The sequence below is a fragment of the Saccopteryx bilineata genome, chromosome 1, assembly GCF_036850765.1.
Source record: "Saccopteryx bilineata isolate mSacBil1 chromosome 1, mSacBil1_pri_phased_curated, whole genome shotgun sequence".
Taxonomy (NCBI): Eukaryota; Metazoa; Chordata; class Mammalia; order Chiroptera; family Emballonuridae; genus Saccopteryx; species Saccopteryx bilineata.
In genome coordinates, this window is record NC_089490.1 from 204,051,279 (window position 1) to 204,073,741 (window position 22,463).

A 22,463-nucleotide genomic window follows, 5' to 3' on the forward strand; every position below is an offset into this window, starting at 1 on the left:
CTGTGACAGCGTTGACAAGGCTTGGACTAGTAGTGTCTGTATTCGGTGCTGAACCACAGGGTGAGGTCCCGGATGAACCTGGGGCTCCCAGACGGGCGGTGCAGGGCAGGGGGATGTCCCTGTAGGGTTAGAGGGATACCGAGGGCTGGGATGCCTGGGCCGGTTCACCGCTGGGAGCGTGCTCACTGCTTCCCTGTTTGTAACACGGCAAGAGGACGAGATAAAAACAAACGGAATAACTCTTCAAAAATGTGTTACAATTTCAGAGGAAACCTTTACATTTGTTTTTATTTTTTTTTATGTTCCCAAATGCCGTCTGCTTTGTGTTCTGTGTGGACCCGGGAGGAGGACGTGGCTCATTGCCCTGGTTTGAAAATCACTTTGATTTGGTTTGATTGTTTCTAGAACCCACATGTTTCTCAGGGGAAGGGGGTTGATAGGCCTGGTAAGTGACTCATTTAAGACAAATGGCTTTAAGATACGATTGTGTTTTGTTTGGCTCAGAAAATGCACCTGCGTGAAACTGGACATTCTTCCTCCAACACAACAAGCCGCCTTTCCTTTTGTAAAATGGCAAAATCCATGGCTTCCTTCTCAGGGACCGACAATGGCATGTTCTCCCTGGGTCATCCCTTTTTCATCTTGGTGACAATTCTTTGTGATGGTTGTCAGCCCACTTGGCAGAGAATTCCTCCCCTTACTCCATGTGGCCGTGCCATGAGCTGGTCCTCCCGGGCCAGGAAGACATCTGTGGCACGCCGGACGAGGTCCCTGAGGTCGGGTGTCTGATCCAGGCATTCTAGAATGTGCCAGAGGGTCCCGACCTTCCCTAGGCTTTGAGGGTGAGAGGTGAAATGTTACAATAAATCGGATGTCATACTCTTTGACATGATTATTGGGGTAGGCAGATGACGCCGTAGGAGATGAGATGGAAGTCTTTTGGGACATTAAGTTGTTTCCCTGTAGGTAGGTGTCCTGGGGCGAGCAGCTCTGATGTGAGGGGCTGACCAGGACCCGGGCTTGAAATGTGATTTTTTTTACAGCTCTTTTAATGACACGTTCATTTTCATTCAGTATTTCTGTGACTGGTTTTATTTGGGGAGGAGGTGGGAAGAAAGCCAGTCCTGTCAATCTAAAACATAGTACATACCATGACAAAATAAATGACAAAAAATAAAAAATAAAGACCAAAAAGATAGAGAAATTAAAGACAAAACAAAACAAAAACACAAAAGATAGAACATAATGTGCATTGATCAGAAGGTCGGGGTGGGTAGTGAGGTGGTCTCAGGGTGGCTGCTGTTGTCACCTCCCTCCCTGAGGGCCCTGTGCCCGTCTCGCATCTGCCGGCCGGCCGGCTTCCTTCCCTGTGAGTGACAGCTTGGCCGGCACAGTGAAGCACACGTGACAGTCCGGGACATCAGAGGCACGGCTGTGAGAGCCCTGCAGCTCTTCCCGGTGTCTCTGGGAACCAACCCCCAGGCTGTGAGGACCCAGGTCACAAGAGGAGGCCACAGACAGCTAGTGGGAAGTCCTTTGAATCTTAAGATTCCAGCTGCAGCCTCCCGGCTACCCCAGTGGAGAGGCTCTGAGCGGGGACCCAACCACGGGCCCGGGCAGCCCACAAACCGCGGGGAATACGTCCGTTCCAGCCCCCGTTAGAGGTGCAGACCATGGAATCGGGCTGCAGCACCTTCGGCAGTAGGTCACTGGCCCTGGTGCTCAGTGTTGCACATCGGCGAGATGAGGACAGTTTTAATTGTGTCTGAAGTGACCCACTCCTTCCCGCCCTCGTGCGGTCCAGGACACAGAGACAGACGGACAGATGGACGTTACAGAAAGGCCGCCTCCTTTCCCATCTGCCCCCTGGCCCTCGGGGGCCTTCAACACAGCCGGATTTACCGGATACTATAACTGAGGTACCAGTGGAACTTTGAGTCCGCTCTCATCGGAGCCAATGAGTAACATACATTTTAGACAGGATTTCACTTGTAGGGATTAGTCAGGGTACATGCAGCTGTTACCGTGAACAACGGGAATAACGTTAGATCTCTGTGTGGGAAGTCGCAGAGACTGGTGACATGTGGTTTTCTCGATACCCTCAGGTGATCCCTTAAAAATTAAAAATGAAAGAATGTATCTTCGGGGACTCTGTGACCGTTCCTGTTTAACTTTGCTCAACAGAGACCTCAGCAGGCCGTGGTTGGCTGCACGGAGCACCCCTGAGGGAAGAAGTTGTCTTTGACGAGTGGGGTGCATTCCAATGATAATTCTTGTAAGATTCAGAAGGGTGCACTTGGGCTGCCTTGGCCCGCACGACATCTTATTGAGTCCACTTCTGTGCTGTGTGGTGTTTTCAAAGAAGGGTGAAGGGACAGTTGAGGCCCTTCAGGATTCAGGATGAGGGGCTGATCAGACAGAACATGAACAGGACCGGAGAGACGTGCCCCTGGGGTGCCATGAGCCCCACAGAGGGAGCACCTGGCTCTCCGGGCAGAGGGCACGGGCAGGAGGTGGTCTCAGGAGAGATGGACTGGAGGTTAGCTGGCAGGAGGAGACTGCCACTCACCTGTGAGGTCACTGTGGAATGAGCAGGAACCGCTGGGCTGCAGGAGGCCGGCCAGCAGCCAGAGAGGCCGACAGTGCCCCTAGTCATGGCAGCCTCCGCTGGAGGTGGGGGGTGGGGGGGGGGGGGGGGGGAGGCTCCCTGAGCTGTTTTGCATCTGCATCCGTGTTTCTTCAGCGTATCAGTGAAACTGTCCTTGTGTTCTGTCTTCTTCATGGTCTCCTGTCCCCTCCTCCTCCCTGGTCAGGTGTCAGCTCCTGTGCAACTGTGGATGTGTTGACTGACACATTCATTCGTTACTGTATCAGCTCGGTGTGGCCACTTTTGGGTCCTAGTTTTCCTTCTCTTTCATCTTCCTTTGGAGCCAATTAGTTCCTATTCGTTCAGCATGATCACTATATACTTATCCGTGCTGGTGTCTGTCTGTCTTTTCTGTAACAATGGACTTTCCAAACAGATCTGTGTTGATGTAGAAAGGACCAAACCTCTCAGACCCGGTCGCCGCCCCGGGAGTGCGCTGTGCCCTCAGGATGGAGGGAATTGGACACTAAGGTTGTCCCACCAGCTCCTTCTTCAGAGCGAGGACTGGGCGTGGTGGGAACGTTGGCACTTGGGAACCAGTTGGCACTGTGCCCGAGGGAGACCGGGTGGAGGTCACTGAGCGAGCTTGAGGTGGGTCAGAAAGCGTGATGACAAGTTTCTAGGGAAAGGAGCAGTGTCGAGGGGAGGGTACTGCATGCTTCTGTGCGCAGGTGTCAAGTTGTGCTTGTGGCTGGGGAGGGACCTGGGGCAGAGCCCAGGGATGGGAGCAGCAGGCCGGACCGGGCAGGGTCCACAAGCCCGGGGTCCACTTTGCATGCTGAGCAAAGACACGGTTGAGCCTGTAGGTTGCAGTGAGTCTGCACAGGCTTGTGTGTGCTGTGCAGTAAGAGATGAGCAATAATCGTAGGTGTCCCTGCCTTTTAGAAACAACCAGGAATAAAGCAAACATTCATTCCAAGCCACTCTGTGCCCTGAGATCACTGTGTGTCACCTTCTATATAACTTTTTCCCCCCACATGACAAAAACGGTCTTGCAAGGTAAGACTCATCAAGTTCTAACTCAATTGCTATGTCTGTCGTTATTACTAGGAATACTCCGAGAGCGAAATTTAAGGAAGATGTTACTAAAATTCCTTTACCGGTTTTGACCTCTTTTGAGTATTTGTGGAACCCATGAGAGAGCATCAGTTAAGAACAAGTGTCAGCACACAGCTTTCAGTCAACGGCCATATTAGTCCCAGTGTCATTTCCTATGGCAGCTGCAGGGGAAAGCTGACTGATGGCATGTGTCCCCGTACCCAACTGGACCTGTTCCATCTGGGCCAGAGGACAGCGGTGTCAGCAGCCTCGCACCCTGGCTGGGCAGCCCGTCTGTGACAATCATGCACATCTTCCCCAGGTGTCCAAAGAACCCCGTCGTGAACTCGGTATATCACCACGGAGCACACGCAGAGCAGTCTGCAGACTTAGGTAAAATAAAACTCTAGAAATATTTGCATGGAGGCTGATGGCGGCTCTGCCACCAGGGTGTTATCTTTAGACTTTAATAACAAACTTCAGGATGTTAGGAAAGTGCATGCCATCTGAGATGCATATAAAGAGAAATTTTCTTTGTTTCTAAGATAAGCAACTTCCTTAGGAAAGTGATTCATTTTCTGTACTATTTTCTCTCTGAAACAGAATTGTATATCCATCTTGTCCTCCATTCAGGGGGTTTAATTACTAAAGGAGCAAGTAAGAATCTTGAAATAAAGGACCACGTAATTGCGTGAAGCATCTTGACATAAAAGGCCATCTATTTATGTGACTGGATTCCAAAAACAGCGCGATTATCAGGAGATTCATACGTTAATTCCCTTTCTTCATCCAAGCACTCTATTTATATAAAGTGCACCCTTTTTTATTTGGATTCTATTATTCACATATATATTTTGATAACTACGCAGATGAAAGGAGGTTCGTCTAACACCTAACTTGTCCTTCTCGAACTCTAACTGTGGGCCAAGCCTTAATGATAAGCAGACCCTGTACCGTAATAGCTCACGGTACAAAGGAGAGGGGTGGGCTGGGAGAGGGTCAGCTGGCCTGTCCCGAGTCGGGGATGGGAAATTAGATGTCTTCGTTGCTGAAGGCTATATTCTTTATTACTATGTATGCAGCTATTGAGATGTTGTAAACGCTTAGGTTCCATATTATATGAACTGATCTTTATACAGAAATTCTAAGAAAACAGGTTCTGATTCTCCATTTCAAACAGCTTGCTGCCACAGGGTCTCCTAAACCCACTGGGACCCTCCCTCCCCCTCCCCCTCCCTCACCGGCTGCATGGAGCCCAGGTCTTGGGCTCCAACGTGTCTAGCAGGAGAACACCCAAGGTGCCTGTCATGAAGACAGCACCCCCGCCCCTCACCTGCAGAATTATTCAGCAGCCCCGGGATCACCTCTAAGAGCACTGTCCCCTTCAGTTTGCATGTTTTAAGCTATTTTCAGTAAACTATTGTTAGTTATTTTGAAAGCCACTGGGGAACCCCTTGTAATTCATTTCAGTAAGTGACATTTCATTGTGGGGAGACTCACGCCCTCACGTTTTACCTACATTCCTCATCCTGAAGTTTCTATGCGTCCTTGGAAAACCCTGAACAGCACTGTCAGCGTGCGAACCTTCCAGACCAGCGGAGGTGGCTTTTCTAGGAGTGATGTGTTCCCAGGGAGATATGCCCGAGCCAGGAATGACTCGCAGGCAGCGGGTCACGCAGCGAGTCAGGGCCATGGGCAGTGGTGAGGCCGAGGGAACGGTGGCCTAGAAGAGCCTGTCGGGCCTGTTGGTCACACCACCTTCCTGGAGGAGGCTGGGAACAGGTTTTCCATGATTTGATCTGGGTGTTATCTAGAAAGGTCTTGAGGTGTGAAAGGTCCTTTATTTTAGATTCGGGTAAAAGTCTAGGCGTGGCCCTTTTTCTCCATAGAAGGGAAAAGGCTTTGATGTACTTTTCTGTCTAAAAGAGGCAGGCTGTGGGTGGTTCTAAGAACAGGAATGTCATTGACAAGTTGACTGACCCAGACTGTGCCGATGCTCCTGGACACCTGCTTATGCAGAGGAGCTGAATCCCTGACTGTCTCTACCTCGATCTTCATGGTACGACACACTGCATCCAGGCCACTGCAACCCATCAGAGAGGGGTCACCCCCTTCTGGGGCCCGGGGCCCAGCTTCCAGGTAGCCTTCTCCCCGCTGCACTTCTTCTAAAAGTCCACTCTGTTTTCAGTCTTGTTCTCAACTGAGAATGACCGTTTTTTCTCTTTTTATTTATTTATTTATTTAGTCACAGATTTGGGTGTTTTCCACTCCAGTCCCAGTGCTGTGTATTTTCGAATTAATCTTCTTAGGGTGGGAAACGCGTAATGCGAAGCTACCCTTTCCTGCGACTCAGTCCTTCTGGAAAGGATGTGAGCAGAGACACACTGCTCACAAACATTAGGGGGTGTTTCAGAATGAACATGAGGCGATACAGTATCCTGTAAGTTGTGGGAGCAGGGTATTATCAGGCTAACAGCACGGGTCTGATGCGGCATGCGGCCGAGGATGGACGTGGTGGGGGGTGTTCGGTGGGGAAGCGAGAGAGCAGAGAAGCTGCACAAGTTCGAGGACATTGTCACACCCTTGCGGAGGAAAGCAGGCGTTCGTTTAGAGAAAAACCAACTGGCCCTTTGACTCGCGTGCATATTCAGATACTATTCAATGTAACGAAGTGTTCCCAGAAACCACCCTTGTGCAGACTCACAAGCAGAAAGAATATATGTGAGTAATATTATCTATAACAACAGCATATAGGAAGTAGATATATAAAATATATAATTTTGTAGTGTTATTTTATAAATGTATAAAATATGTAATTTTTTAGTTAACTAAATAGGAAACACAGAAATTAAAAAATGTAAATATATACTATTTCTATAAACTTACATATACTGCTAGATGCCTGTATCATGGTATGCTCAAGATTTTAACTAGGACTCATAGCGAAGCAGAATCCAGAGGAACTTCTCAGACACGGTTTTGTTACTGTTATTTACTTATACGGGCAAAGACCTGTCGGGCAGAGGGGCTGCTTCCCCAAGTTTCTTTTCCTTTGTAAGACTGTGGTTTCTGGCGCTCATGCTGACAGCTCGTGGCCATGCTGTTGGGTCATACCGAGTCCACCTGAGAGGTTGCTGGCTTGAGGTGTGGCGTTCTGGAAACCCTGATGCAGGAGTGGGCAGGGGGGCTTTGGGGACCGGTCATAAGATCTGGGCCTTCCCCTCGGGGTCCGCAGTGGAACAAGGGCAGGTTGGGGGTGATGTGAGACGTGTCCGGGGACCGACCCTTATCCTGACGGAAAACCCCTGGTCCGAGCTTCTGCTCTGCTGCTTGCTAACTGCCTAGGACTGTCAGCCTCATCCAAAGTATGCACATTTGAGAACCTCCGTAAGCTTCAGGACGACCACCCCCGGGGCTCCCTGTGTTCCTGCCCATCCAGCCCTCCGGCCTGCGCCCCAGGCACTGAACATCCTGCATATTCACTCCAGATGCAGGCTGGACCGCAGCCCGCAGCAAACTCAGCATGTCTGTGGGGGCCGTCTGTGGGGCTGTCCCGGGACTGGTCTCAATATGCATAACACTCTAACTCTGAATGAATCCCATCTAACTCCAGCCTTCATCAGTCCCGTCGACACCACAACTGTGTGTGCAGTCAATGTGATGTGCACCCTTCCCTTTGTGTGTGGTTTGCTCCTTCTGCTCAGCGGGTGAACACGGGCAGCTCACGGTGCCAGGATGAGTTACAATGAACATTTCGCTGGAATGGGATGTGCCCGACTGCTCTGGAATATTAAAGCTATTGGCTTTGTCGCGGCAACAGAAGTAAACCAGCTAAAACTAACATGTGTTTTTAGACATGTGAGCAATGTACCGAGCCACTGCCAAAAAAAAAAAAAAAAAAAAAGGACATTCCCGCCGCAGCAGAGTCTGTAACATGCGGGTCAGTTTATTGCCATGTAATATATGACTTGATGGCTGAAGTGTACATGTTTTAAATATTAAATCCTGTTTCTGTTTCTCCGTTGGCAGGACATGAGTGAGTTCTCCAACATCTGTCCTGTTTAGGTGCTGGCCAGCGCCGGGCCGCTGCAAGGCTGCACGCCTGTTCTTTTCGTGACATCTTGAGCCCTGACCCCAGGTTCACTCCCTGCCCCGACCCTCATGGGTGTGACTTGAGGTGACCTGTCTAGAGAGAGAGAGAGAGCTTTGGAGATGGTTTTTTTGTTTGATAGGCACGGAATACGTGCTCTCACTGGGCGCTGAACCAACGTTCACTGGGGCTCAGTTGCTGGGTGTGCAAACAAGAGTTCCATGAGTTGACTCTTCCACCAGGCACCTTATTTGTGTTGGTTTGATGGATGTCTGGCTACTGGTACTGTCGCTGCGATTGTAGACGAGAGAGCGAATTTCGGGGAGATTGTCCTGGCTGGCAATGCGGAAATCTCAACCAAGGAACCAAGGCAAAGGATTCAACCAACAGGGTAATCTCAGAATGCTTCCCAGTGGCCGCTGTGATTCCAAGCAGATTTCTGTCCTGGAGTTTACCAAAAACGAGGAAATTACCTCAATGCAAAGTCGTCTTTTATCCCGTGTATTCCGAGAGAAGGAGCCGGGCAGTTTCTGAGTCACACGGGCAGTTCCTAAGTTATGTCATTCTTCTTCCTTTAAACAAAACAAGAGATGAAATCTGGACCTTGCCCCTGAAGCTCTGAGTTTCTTATCCCCTCTCCCCATGCCTCTCATCCTGTTGCCTGTGTTCTTGAAACTCCAGCCACTGTCCCCAGTAGGGTAGTCCGTACTCTTCCTGGGTAGCTGTGTTCATCCTGTCACAGGGACTGTAGACTAAGTGACACACACACAGGAGGCAGGACCCTGGGAGGGGGGAGTCCTGGGGGGCCCTTGTATTAGCAAAGTCCTTGGTCTATTGTCAGGTGACTGCTGGTGGATTCAGAGGATGATGCCTACAGTTACAGCTGTAACTTCCCAGTTCAGGTGGGCGGTGTTCATACAGAAATTGATCCGACCCACCATGCTTTTCATCCCACACTGAGGTGGGACTTTCAGGGCCGACACAGGGCTGACCCCGGGGACACGGGAACCGTGGGGCATACTCGTTGTGGTGCTTGAGAGAGAGAGTCATCAGAAGTCCCTTCTCTGGGAACACACCAAGCCCCCAGCATTCAGAAGCTAGTGGGTAAAAACGTCACCATTAACGTTTCTTTTCAAAAAGTGCCCTCTGGTTGAGTTTCTGGTTCCTGCGGCCGATGGTCAGTCATCTTATTTTGGGGAATGTGGGGGTGGGGGGGTGTTATTTTGCAGAAGGAAGCAAGCACCTCCAAAAATCAGTTTCCACAAAGGACCTCACTTTTGAACAAGGACAGAGCTTGGATGTACTTGCAGAACAAAGCTGGACCTGAGAGAAAGGGTCAAGCGTGAGGTGCTAATTAGATGACTCAAAATGATGTTCTGCGGTCACTGCTGGGATTAAATAATGTGGACAGTGTTCAAGTTTGTGGAAACAGAAATAGCTGCCTGTACTCCAGCAGTCCTGTCCAGTAGTCTTCCCCTCTCTCTCTCTCTCTTTCTTTCTTTCTTTTTTTTTTAATTTGGCCTTTTAGGTCGACTGATACTTTGTCAAAAGTCTCGAGGATCTGAGCACATTGAAACCTAGTGACATCTCTGCCAGGACAGCTACGGGATCCTCATCTGTGCAAATAGGCGGGCTGTTTTGTTTTTTTTTCCTCCCCCTAAGCATTTTGAGGTTTGAAAGGAGCCGTTTAAGCTACTAGCTCCCTGCCATCTGGGCAGTGTGTTGACTCAGATATGTAATTTATATTGATGATCTGACTTCCTACAACTTCTGCCCGCTCTGTGATGGCTCTGTTTTCACCTGTTGACACGAACTTGGCTGAAACGAAACGCCGTCTTGGCCGTGGGTGAATTGGTTGCATGTGTGATCGTACCTTTCCGCTGTGTTCTTATTACTTTTAAAATGCTGTAATGAGATAAGTATGTTATTTCTTTAGAATGAGAGATCCCTTTTTTCTGAGGCTGTGCATTTACATAATTCCTTTCTCGTGCGGACCTCGGCATAAGCTTACAGTTTTTATTCGAAGATGGGTTGCGCTGGCCACCAACACGTCTGTCAGAAAGCATGCTTGTTGTTTTTGGAAGGAGGCAATTTGAGTTAAATCAGTTCTCTGTGGGCTGATTGCTGGATTGGCCTTTACTTCAATGTAGAGTCTGGAACCAGACTGTATTCTTATTTCTCACTCCCTGCACCCCACTGCTATGCCCCCTAAACTGGCGGGGGTACTCGTGATGGGGCGCGTACCCGGGTTTCTGAGTAGCCCGGACAGCTCAGGCCGATGGGCAGGTCCACCGGACTCCGCCTGTGCCTCTCCCTTTGTGCTTTTGCATGTCTTTGGGACTCCTCACCTCGAGGACGAGGACCACGTTGTAAACTTGTGTCTTCTCCAGTTCCTAACGCCTTGTCTTGCTCAGTACACACAGCCACATTTGCCGCTGAGCTTCCCCGCAGTTACATCACCGGACGGTGGGGATTATCCCCACTGCTTTGGGCTCCCATGTCCATAGAGCTGGAAACGTCTCAATTCATTGGTTTGTAAGCCGAAAGTGCTAGGTCGTCAAGTCGAGCAAAGGGCCTTCTTAGAGGAAGTGGTTAATCTTTTCCTTCCTGAGTTTGCTTTTGCTGGGGGATTACTATGTCTGAGACTATAAACTTCTCAGGAACGTTCCAGTGTTTGAAAAAACAAAAGCTCCCTGGAACATGCAAAAAAATAAATAAACAAACAAAAAAGCCCACTTAGGCTGCCGTACACTTACTTTGATTTTCACGAGCAGGTTTTTAGGACACAGCCAGCTAAAATGTTGGAGACTGGATTTGACAAGAGAAGGCAGGTGCATTAGCACCTTGAGTGTGATCTCACAACTCTGACAGTTTGTGTCCATAATCAGCTTCCATTCTGACTGTTGTTTAAAACTCAACATTTTTGCCTTGGACACATACACACATATATTTATGTGACACACATACACACATATATTGTATATACACATACATGTATGTATATATGTATGTATATATGTATATGTATATATGTATACATGCATGTGTGTATATGGATCTTGTCCTTATATCCTCTATATCTTCTATTGTATTTTTTTCTTTACCATATATTTTCTTATATTTTCATTATAATTTATATTTCAAAGTTTGTTTATTTATAATTTTTTTTTACCTTGTGAGCATAATTTTTCTTTATAAGATGTCCCTGCTTGCCTGACCTGTGGTGGCTCAGTGGATAAAGCGTCGACCTGGAAATGCTGAGGTCACCGGTTTGAAACCCTGGGCTTGCCTGGTCAAGGCACATATGGGAGTTGATGCTTCCTGCTCCTCCCCCCCTTCTCTCTCTCTGTCTCTCTCTTCTCTCTCTCTCTCCCTTTCTCCTTTCTAAAAATGAATTAAAAAAAATAAAAAAAGATGTCCCTGTTTATCTGATTAGTCTTCTTTTGTAAGATTTTTGAGAAAGAAGAGAAAAAATCTCAACAATTAATTGTTATGCAGGGAAAGAAATATCTCAAGTTTCCTCTTAGATAATTTAAATAATAACAGTCTTTCACTGAACAAGCATTCCTTTTCTTCCAAGGATTACAAAGAACCTCCTTTATGATGCCCAGTTCTCACAGTGTTCTCAGAATGCCCAACAGCAAATATATTTTCAGTTCCTTTTAAACTCCCTTTAAGAGGCTGCCATCTGAAAGAACGCCCCCCTCCTGTTTCTAGAGCCGGGTCCGGGGACTGTGTTGTATCTTACCACATCTAATAGACGGCCACACCATGGGGTCTCTATTCACTGCTGCAGTTTCGCCCTTCCCTCCAAGCTAGTCACGCAGGAGGGTGGCGGGTCTCAGCATCAGCCCTCCCTGAAGCTCCCCAGGGGATCCCATAGGCAGGCAGACCGGGGTCCAGGCTTGGCCTCACCAGGAATCCCTGTCTTGGCTGGCTTGGGGAGTCCCCTCTTCCGAGCCCTTGACCAGGTGGACACGTGAGCACCCACGCAGAGTCAGGGTCCTGCCGGCAGAGACTGTAGAGAAGGGGGAAGGGATTGGGTGGGTAGGTGGATGGGTAGGAAGCCACCAGGTCACTACAGACGTTGGCCCTGGAGTAGGTGTGTCCTGTAACCTTGGTTACATTTGTAAGTTCTTATTTCTCCATCTGCAGAGGGACCCTGGCCATTCCAAATGTGCAGCCCTTCTTGTCCAACACGTCAGTGGCACACACCGTGCCACGTTCCAAGCACTCAGCCAGCCAGAGGGAGGAGGGCAGTCAGGGAGCCTGGGCCACGCTGTATGTAGCAGGGACGGGTCAGAGGAAGGGAAGGACATGCCAGTGGTGCCATTGTGCTGATTGTTACCGTTACAATGACCTGGAGGGGACAGGGGCCTGGCCAGCACCCTCCGCTGCTGGTTGCTCACGGCAGTAGCTGGTGATGACCTGGAGGGGACAGGGGCCCGGCCAGCACCCCCTGTTGCTGGTTGCTTACGGCAGTAGCTGGTGATGACCTGGAGGGGACGGGGGCTGGGCCAGTACCCCTCGCTGCTGGTTGCTCATGGCAGTAGCTGGGAAGCTTTTGCGGACTCAGTTTCGCAAGGCTCGTGGGGTAGGCCCAGGCATCAATGTTTTTTAAAAGGATTCCCAGGTGACTAAGTGTGCAGGCGAGGATGAAGTCCTCTGGGGCGGAGAGGTGGAGGGTCCGAGGGCAGAGTCCAGTCTGGTCGTTTGCATGGCTGTCCCTTACGGGCTGGTCTGAGTCACCCCGGGAGCCCTGGAGAACAAGGTTTTCCACTGGTTTGGGTGACTCTTGGCTTCATCCCAGATGAGCTGCCCTCGGACCTCAAAGCCAGGGATAGGGCTTCTTCTCTTGCAGGCATTCCATTGACCCACATGGTTCTGTGGGCTCAGGAGTGGGTTATCTCCAGAGGGACTGAGTGCCTTCCATCGCTAGGTAACGTCTGCACAGCACTTGAAGGCAACTTCCTATTCTGTTTACTGGGCTTATTTTTACTTTTCTCTATGGGAGCCGTGTGTGTTCATTTTTTCTAGAGAGCGTGTTTCCCATTAGCTGCGATGTGAAACCGAGGATGGCGTGTTGGGTAGGAACCTGCTCTAACATGTAGCTTTCTTTCGGGTTTCCTATGAGTTATAGTTTTTAGGTGCATGGTTTATGGGGCCATGGGTACTCTGTTGAAAGGTCACACCGGCTATAAAAATAAGATGGTGAATGAAAAAGCCACAGAGGCCGTGAACATCTGTGATGGGAGGTTCCCGGCTGGCTCCTCGTGAAAGGGAGCGCCAGGCTCTGTCTGAGAAAGTGTGTAGCCACATGCAGTTCCAGGACCCATGAGATAGATGGCTAGGGACTTGTGGGCTGCCCCCTGTCCCCTTGGTTGTGTGTAACAGCACAGTGGGGACACCCTCGAGCCCTCCGCTACATTGCTGCATTCCACCTGCAGCTTGTTGTGAATCGGATGTTATATGGAACTGGGAGTCGTCGGTGTCACTGAGGGAATTAGCCAGCCCCTAGGAAAGCAGAAAAATCTGGAAATATCAGCATGGGCTTCACAGCATCTGCCGCAGAGAGGAGTTGAGGCTGACTGAGCTCTGGTCAGTGGTCACTGCAGGACACTGCAGGGCTCCCTAGGCTTGGAGGAGGTGCCGAGTAACATCCTGAGGGACATTACTGGGGACACACATCTGAGTGACCGGCTGGGCATGCTGGGCTGGCTGGTGGGCGGGGAGGGCTGCGGCTCTGTGGCTGACAGCCTGGCTGGTCCCAGGGGCACCGCACGGGCCCTGAGCAGGCATTTCTGAGTCACAGTTTCTGGTTTCTAATGGTTGAATGTTTATACAACCCACCTCCCTGACATCAAAAATGGCGCTTGCAAAGAGACAAGATCTTTGGAGCGGAAGGAGAGGGGTGATGTTTTTAGTTCTAGAGTTTCTCTTAACTTTTCATAAGGAAAATGTCAAACCTTGAGGAAGGATAAGGAATCCCCAGGTGGCCTCCCCGGGTTCAAGGAGAATCCATCCTTTTCCCATTTATAACCTCCCTGCTAACCCAGCCTAGGACTTGGCATTTCTACACATAACATTAACATGTTATTTCATTCAGGGTTTACCTAACTCTGATGGTAGGTATCTTTTTAGATGAGGTGCATTATAGGATTTGTTCACCTGGATGACTCCTGTGACTAGAGATATTTTTATTTGAGATGAGTTGCTCTTCTAAGTGGGGCTGGAAGAAGCTCCCGGCCCATGAACTCTGTTTCTGGACCGTGACAGGTGCCGAGTTGGAGAGGAAACGTTCAGAAGGTCGACAGCATGTTTGCATGGCTGCACATCGATGTGCACGGTCATTACAGAGGCATTCCTTTGTATTGGATTTTACGAAGTCAGCAACACGTGGGGAAAAACAGAATCTGTCACTACAGACAGTTTGAGATGCGTCCTTCCGTATGGTGCTTCTGTGACTTGGCCTCTGGAAGGGGGAGACACGTGGCCATGTCTGCAGACATGTTGCATGTTGAGTCATGGCCTGAGACCCCACCCTGGGCCACCGCAGAGGCCCGGCTGCTCTGGGCCCCATCGAAGGGAGGTTTCAAATGGGCCTTGCCGGTGCGGAGGCTGGAGACAGTCCAGGACTTTGTGTGAGAGCTCGCCTCACATCTGAAGCTCCATGTTTTCCCCTTTGGAAGCCAGGGAGACGTCCTGCAGATGGAAAAGTTGGAGGATTAAATAAATGACTTTGCCCCAGATCCTTAAAAAAAAATAACTAGTAACTCAGCCCTTTTAGTCACAGATTGCTACTTCCTCCTGGCCAAGGGTTCTCGTTTGTCTAGCAGGAGAAAGTGGGCCACGGCCATGACAGCTGGGACAACGGGAAACTAGGAATTTAGACAATTTTTGCTTATTTAGAAGTTTTATGTTTAGGAAATTCGTACCAAATCTCTGCTTTATGAGGTTTCCTTTTTTTTTTCTTTTTAAAGATTTTCTTTTAAATGTAGAATATGATCCTCCCGTGCAAGCCATGATCATTTTTTGGTGAACTCGAATAGGATAAATATTTCTGCCTGTGTAATACTTGAAGCTAGAAAAAGAAATCAGATGAAATTAATTGGGGACAAAAAATAACTTTTATGTCCTACCACAACACTGTTGTGGGAGGGGGGGAGTGGAGAGACATTTCTTTCTCTGACTCCTCATTAGTGAGTTTCTGCTCTTAGAGTGTATCTAACACTCAGGTGGCTCACCCGGACGCTGGCTCATTCGCAGTGCAGACACAGTAGCCCTGTCACAGCTCTGAGCAAGACAGACAGAACAGGTTTGTCCTCCAAGTGGAGTCACGTACAGTGTAACAACCGAGGAGCCTAGGTTTTGCTCACAAACTGAGCCTTCTTTTAAGTAAACTGTGTGGCTATCACTCCAAGCACTGTGAACTCTGTTGGTCCTCACCGCACTTTCTAATTCCCCTTCCTTCGTTTCATGGGGCACCAGCTGCTGCCATCACGTACCTTTATTAAGCATTGTTCTGTGATTTCCTGACACCAGTTACCTTAACCTCCATTGACAAGGGGGGAGAAAAGGGCTTCTTAGATTTTCCGTTTCTGTTTGGTGATGGTCTAACGTGGTAATGACCACAGGGGACATGAGGATTCTGTGCCCATGGCGTGCAAGAACTCTCTCCCCGCGTGATCAGCCTGGTCTCTGGGTGTCTGTGTGGAGGAGGCATACGTCTTTTCTCCTGCCAGGCCATCCTTAGCTAAACGAAGACGAAGCCTCCATCCCATAAGCTACATATTTCAAAGAACTCCAATATGGCAATCCCTCCAAGATTGATTTAAAACAACAACAACAACAAAATGTGCCCTGGTTTCTCCAGAACTCTGTGACGTGGTATTGAGATGTACTAATTCAGTTTATGTTGGCAAAAAGAGAACATTTGAAGTTACACTTCTTTTACTGAGACGGGCACTCACAGCGTGAAAACACGGAGTCTCAGTGGCTGTATCGCCTGGTGCAGGGTGGAGCACTCCGTAAGTCCCACCTTCTGCATGAAATCCGCCCAGTGCTGTCTGATAGAGCTAGACGCGTGCGCTTCTGAAGAAATTACACAGAGCGTGGGGCAGAGAGATGGACGAGGTAAGGAGAGGTCAGGAGGCAGGAGAAAGGGCCTACTGTACTCTCATGGAGTCGGCAGACCGCATTCTACAACAGAAGAGGAAAAGAGTCGTTTTCAATCCAGGGAAAACAACAGACTCTCTGCAGAGCCTCTGAAGGTCAGGCATGTATAAGCCAGCGGGGAAAAGTCAAGAAGTTGTTGCAAGGTATGAAGCCCCACCACACTGATTGTATCAAGTAGTTAATTCCATAGGAGGCACTAAAAGTTCAAGATACAAATAAAATAGTACTGCTAACATATACCAGGTGAGCTGGGAGCATTCTACAGGACGGGTTGTTTGGTAGGAGGGACACCGATAGATGACGCTGCGATGGTGTGAAACGCACAAGGGGTAAAACATGCTCATAGTAACAGAGGTCAAGTTCATAACTGCTGTTATAATATAGGTGGGAAACGAACAATCCTAGCCGTGCAAGAAAATAGAGGAGAAAATACTTAGGAAACAAGCCAGATAAAAGTGATATATAGATATATATATATATACAGTGTGTCTGTAAAGTCATGGTGCACTTTTGACCGGTCACAGGAAAGCAACAAAATACGATAGAAATGTGAAATCTGCACCAAATAAAAGGAAAACTCTCCCAGTTTCATACCTATTCAGTGCAGTTCAATGTGGGCTCACACACAGGTTTTTTTAGGGCTCCTTAGGTAGCTATCCCGTGTAGCCTCTACAGACTCGTCACTGACTGATGGCCTACCAGAATGGGGTTTCTCCACCAAACTGCCAGTTTCCTTCAACTGCTTATCCCACCGAGTAATGTTATTCCTATGTGGTGGCGCTTCATTATAAACGCGCCGATATTCACGTTGCACTTTGGTCCCGGATTCGAATTTAGCGAGCCACAGAACACACTGAACTTTCCTCTGTACCATCTACATCTCAACAGGCATGGCTGTGGGCTGCTCTGCTGTATACACGGTGTTACGTCATTATCTGCGCATGCACACATGCTGCCACATCATCCTACAGAAACTGGGAGGGTTTTCCTTTTATTTGGTGCAGATTTCACATTTCTATCATCTTTTGTTGCTTTCCTGTGACCGGTCAAAAGTGCACTGTGACTTTATGGACGCACTGTATTAGTACCTAATGGGAGTCTCACCCATACACACATTTTGCAGGGTGATGACCACCATAGTGTTTGCTGACAGTTTAATCCTGTCACCAGTGCTATTACCATTTTTTTGTGTGAGGAGAACACTTAATATCTAGTTTCTTAGCAGCTATCAGTATATACTACAGTGTTGCTGACTATCATTGATGCTGAACAGTAGATTTCCAAAACGTACTCATGCTCTAACTGCACACGTGTACCCTTCGGTCACCGCCTCCCAATTTCCCCACCCTCCTCCGGTGAATACTAATTTATAAAAGCTTTTATAGCTGTGTTGATACCACGTTGATTTTAAGGTAAAAAAGGATTTTTACAGATGAAGATCACTTCAAAATGCGCAGAGGTCCTCTATTTCCAGGAGCACCTTGGCTGAAATTTACAGTCACAGGAGAGTGTGTCTAATGGTACTGAATGGGAGTCCCACAGATTGTCTGTAAATCAGTGATGGGCTCCATCCGCGAAAGTGGGGGATGGGTTTTCACGTTCTGCCCGTGGGAGTGGGAGTTGGGGTTTCACACTATATAGAGCTCTTTGGCCGTTCCTGTGTACTTGCCGAGAGAACTCCACCCCGAGACCTAAAGGAAACCGGGGTGCAGTTCGCTCAGGGGTGAGACCGTTGCCACTCAGAGTCCCGCTTTGCCAAGGTCGGGCTCCCCGAGAGACAGGTGCGGCCCTGTGTGGACCTGGGAGCCCCAAGCCAGGTGCATTCAGACTGCCCAGCGGATGTGAGGATTGCTGTCCCCCAGAAGCGGAGAATCATGCATGGCACCCCTGTGAACTTGCTGCAGCACCGCCCACACACCACGACAGGGAGGGCGCAGCCGCGGGGCTCATGGTGGTCTCCCTGTTGGTGCAGGAGAAGCCGTACAAGTGTTCCGACTGCAGCAAGGCCTTCAGCCAGAAGCGAGGCCTGGACGAGCACCGCAGGACGCACACTGGGGAGAAGCCGTTCCAGTGTGACGTGAGTGGGGTGCCACCAGGAGGGGCGTGTGAGGGGCGTGCGCCTGTGTGTGCATGTGCACGTACCTGACTACGTGTGTGTGTGTGTGTGCCTAAGTGGGTGTGTCTCAGTGTCTGTGTGTGTCTGAGCATGTGCGTGTGGACCTATGTGTTCATGCATGAGCATGTGTGTGTGCCTGACGCCCAGTCACACTCTTCTGCTGTTTTTGTGTTAGAGATCAGCATCCATGTGTTTTCCCGAACAACTGCGTTACTTCTGTCCATGGTCACTTCTGTCCATGGTGGTCTCACCCAGGAGGACCATGGCATGGCGACCCAGGAACCTGTCCTCCTTAAATTAATCCATCTCTGATTATTTTTACTGATGGTGGTCGTGTTTCTTCCTTTCCTCAGCAACGTCAACAGCTGCGCCAGTGACTTTGTGTCTATTCAGATGTCCTAAGCGGGATACCTCAACAGCAATAGAGCTGTTCAAACAAAGGAGCTGGTGCATGCTTTAGAAATGCTTGTATCTATGAGCAGTTAAATCTCTGCTTTAGTTTTCAACAACCGTCAAAGCCTCCTTCCTTCCTTCCTTCCTCCTTTCTTCCTCCTTCCTTCCTCCTTCCTTCCTCCTTCTTCCTTCCTCCCTCCCTCCCTCCCTCTCTCCCAAAAGGGACGAAAGTGAGGGACTCGCTAGTAAGACAAGTCTTGTGCTGTTGATGCCATTTAGAGAGGTGCCCTCTAACCCACAAGGCACTTTGTTTAAGAGGTCTCATGGGAAAGTGTCCATATAGTCCATCATGGGGAAAAACATCCTGTTTTCAGGCCTTGTTTCCTAGACATGTTTGAATACAGTCACTGGGGGTGACTGAGGACACATTTGGTGCAAATAACTCTTGGGAACTACAATTAATTTTCTTTCTCCTTTAACTGCATGTTAAATTCCATTCATTTCAGGAGAAGTGTTGCCTGCTGGACCATCTGGAGCACAGGAAGGGGCGGAATGTCCCTCGGATGGACAGTGAGAGGTGTGACCGCAGAGGTCTCTGTGTAATGTGCCTGTTGTGTTTGGGCTCTTCTAGGTTTGTGACCTGGCGTTCAGCCTGAAGAAAATGTTGATCCGGCATAAGATGACTCACAACCCTAATCGTCCACTGGCCGAGTGCCAGTTCTGCCACAAGAAGTTCACAAGGAGCGACTACCTCAAAGTGCACATGGACAACATCCATGGGGAGGCTGACAGCTGATGGCAGCAGAGGGGGCGGAGCCTGTGAGGAAGGGAGGGACCCAGGGAAGAGGTGGGGCCCTGGGGAGGGGTGGGGCTCTGACAGGAAGCCCAGGTTTCACCCACCCCATCAGTGGAGCAGAAGTGGCCAATGTCATTCCTCCAAGCTCACGGTCTTTCTGGGCCTACCTTTAGTCTGTAGCTACATATGCAAAAATAAAAAAAAGAAAATCTTACTTTTTCCAAGAAATGGTAGAAATGGAAAAAAGCATAACTTTGTAGTAGCCTTATGAAAAAACTACTTGTGCTCTGTTCTTATAAAAATGGGAAAAAGAAGTCACGGCTCTCCTTGGCCATCCCTCTAATGAAGTTTATTAACATGCTCCTTAGTAAGCCTTTTTATTGTTATATTTGTGGGTGTGGGTGTGTGCTACGCATATGCTGGTGATTGCAACCGTTTATTACTAATTTAGCCTTAGAGAAATTAAGACATCCAAGTGATTTCACGGCAGGTGAGGAAAAGGGCAGGAGTCTTCAGTGTCTCGAGCAGAGTTAACAGGATCAAACTTGCTGTGATCGAGTTGTGTGGCACAGACCAAAAGTGGACTTCACTTATTAACATCTCCCGACAGCAGGTTAATTTAAAATAGAGATGAATTTAAGAACTAAAATGGCTATGGGAACATGGCTCATTTTCAGCAGTCCTTAGAAGATAGCACAACTTGCCCTCACAATTCAGAGACAGATGCTTCCAGCCTGGAACACTTTGGTAAGATCTATATACAAGTTACCAAGCCAGGCCCCCCGAGTATCTACAAGTTCTCTTTAGAAGTGACCAACAGACACACACACACACACACACACACACACACACCTGAAAAGGGAAGCAGGACAGGTCCTCGGGGTTGGGGGACCCACAGGGGCAGCCCAGAAGTGTCATGACAATGTTCAATAGGATGTGTCCAGCCCTTCCTTCTCATCCCACAGAGTCACAGGACATGAGCTCTCAGGTGGGAGTCCTCAGAGCAGTAACATTCTGTTTTGTAAAAGACTGTCTTCTGGAATCCTGGGAGGAGCAATTCTGAAACACTTCTGGATTGCTCAAAATCATCCTGTGTTACCAGGAATCCAGAATAAAAAAAAGCAAACCTGGCAATTGTTAGGATCGAAGCGGTCACTGATGCTGAGGAGAGAAAGTGAAACAAGCCTAATTTCCTCCTTTAGGTGACATTTCTCAGCGGCGTGTTTCAGAGTGACGCAGGACAGACAGCTTGTTTGGGGAGAGGAGATGAGGAAATGCTATCGTGAGGTCAAGTAGCATCTATGGGAATCCAAACCCAGAAAAAAAAAAGAACTAAAACAAAACCCACATTCTGGACTGTTCTATGTGGGGCCTGCTCCAAAGAAAGGAAGTGTAGTTCTGAGAAGTGACTTGATTCTCATGACTTAAGAAGAAAGATTAGACACAAGTCTTTTAAGTCGACTCTTGTTTTAGTATTCTATTCATGCTCAGTTCCAGTTCTGGGGAGGGAGGAAGCCAAAAAGATTCAATGTGGATATCTAAACTCTCTAAAAATACTAAATTTGCAAACTGAGCAGAGATCACTTTAACATATATCTACAAATTCCTAGCTTATAACACAGGAGATATCTACACCTTTGTGGTGAGATGTAGCATTCTGCGTCGGAAGTCATGGACCGTTAAGTGGGACAGGTTTGGGTCCTGTTCCTCCCGCGTCATTTGTCCCAACACTGTATTTTAAGATCCTGAATGTCCATGGTCTGAACCGACCGGGCACCAATACCCTCTGAATAGAAAGAGACAGCTGCACGAGAGGGTTGTATGCACAATTCACATGTCTACACATCCCTCGGGGCACTGCCCTCTCTGGGCGGGATGCTTCCCATCCCAGTGCTGTGACGGAAGTGAGGCTTGAAGCCAAATACCTAGCTGGTGCGAGCCTCCGTGACTCCCACGGGGTGGGGTTGCTGAGGGAATTTACTCGGAGAACCCGTGTCACCCTGTGCGGAGTGGTGCAGAGTGGTGTGGCCAGGAAGAGGTGCCGGGCCTCACCAGGCTGAGGGTTGGTAGTCGAGGGAGACTCCAGGAAAGGTGTGGAAAGACCCGCCATCCCGTATTGAAGTCACTGCCACCAAACCGGGTCCTCTGGAGACTCGTGTACACGCTGTCAAAAGGACGCAGCGTTGCGGATCTAGCACCGTTTGTGTCCTGCAGTGTTGAGGTCAGGTAGTGACACCAGAAAGATGACCCCATTTCAAGATGGATTGAGAGCTGAGAAGATCGAGAGCCATGGAGGGCAAGGCTTCTGGGCACGCAGGAGCACGGGGCCCCACAGCGAGGGGTCTTCCTCCTCTTTCCCGCTGGGAAGGAGTGTGGCTCACGTGATCGCTCGGGGGAAAAAGGACAGACCCTCGGGGACCCATGAAGTCAGAGCTCAGCCATTTTTAAGAGGTGCTCAGGTAGGTCCCAGTATCCTTTTCTACTTACTAGCTTTGAATATTGGCATTCAGGGTGTTTGTATACATTGAAGCCTTCCTGTTTCATCATCACTGGCTTATTTTCTTTCCTCTTCTTCCTCTTCCTCCTCCTCCTCCTCCTCCTCCTCCTCCTCCTCTTCCTCCTTGTTCGGATGCTGGCTAGATAGAGCACTTTATCGATCAGCCATGATCAGCAGTGGCAGCCTAAGATTCATGCTTGAGGTTGCTCTGGATAGTTCCAGTGCTGCTTTTAAGAAACGTCTGTATCACGCATGCACATGCCTGTGTGTCTGCAGAAGATTGCGTGCAAAGATTATCCACGTAAATCCATTATTTTGCTCCAGACTTTTTAAACCTGTTGCCGCCCACTCACTGCTGAGAGTGACCATGGGTCACAGAAGGTCGCCCAGCCTAGCATGTGTATCCGCTGTGCCCGGTGCTGAAAGAGACGGAGGCGAGAGGGCATGGGTACAGGAGACACTCATTTTCCCCCACACACACATCTGTCCCTTGTGAAAACCCATCTTGCAGTTGTGACTAGATGGAGATGAGTAGGCAGGAGGAAACATGCCTCGTTAAAGCCCTTAGATTGCACCATTAATGCTGAGGCCTGTTTGCATGTATGTAAATGCAGAACTTCAGTCGCACTTTTATTGTCCTGTAAGTCTATAATAAATCCACGCAGGTCACCGTGTCGGTGGTCTGAGCCCTGTCTTTTACCACAGAACCAT

At 49.0% G+C, this 22,463-nt stretch overlaps 1 protein-coding gene across 5 annotated transcripts in view; it reads left to right on the top strand.

The window, feature by feature from the left end:
• Positions 1 to 19,622, top strand: part of PRDM5 (PR/SET domain 5) — a 98,833-nt gene extending 79,211 nt beyond the window's left edge. For all 5 annotated transcript variants that reach the window (XM_066233938.1, XM_066233936.1, XM_066233935.1 and 2 more), the window contains 2 exons: positions 17,923 to 18,027; positions 19,091 to 19,622. In XM_066233938.1, coding sequence (XP_066090035.1) covers positions 17,923 to 18,027; positions 19,091 to 19,255 — 270 coding nt within the window. In that variant the 3' untranslated portion in view covers positions 19,256 to 19,622. The remainder of the gene's footprint in view (positions 1 to 17,922; positions 18,028 to 19,090) is intronic.
• Positions 19,623 to 22,463: the final 2,841 nt, after the last annotated feature.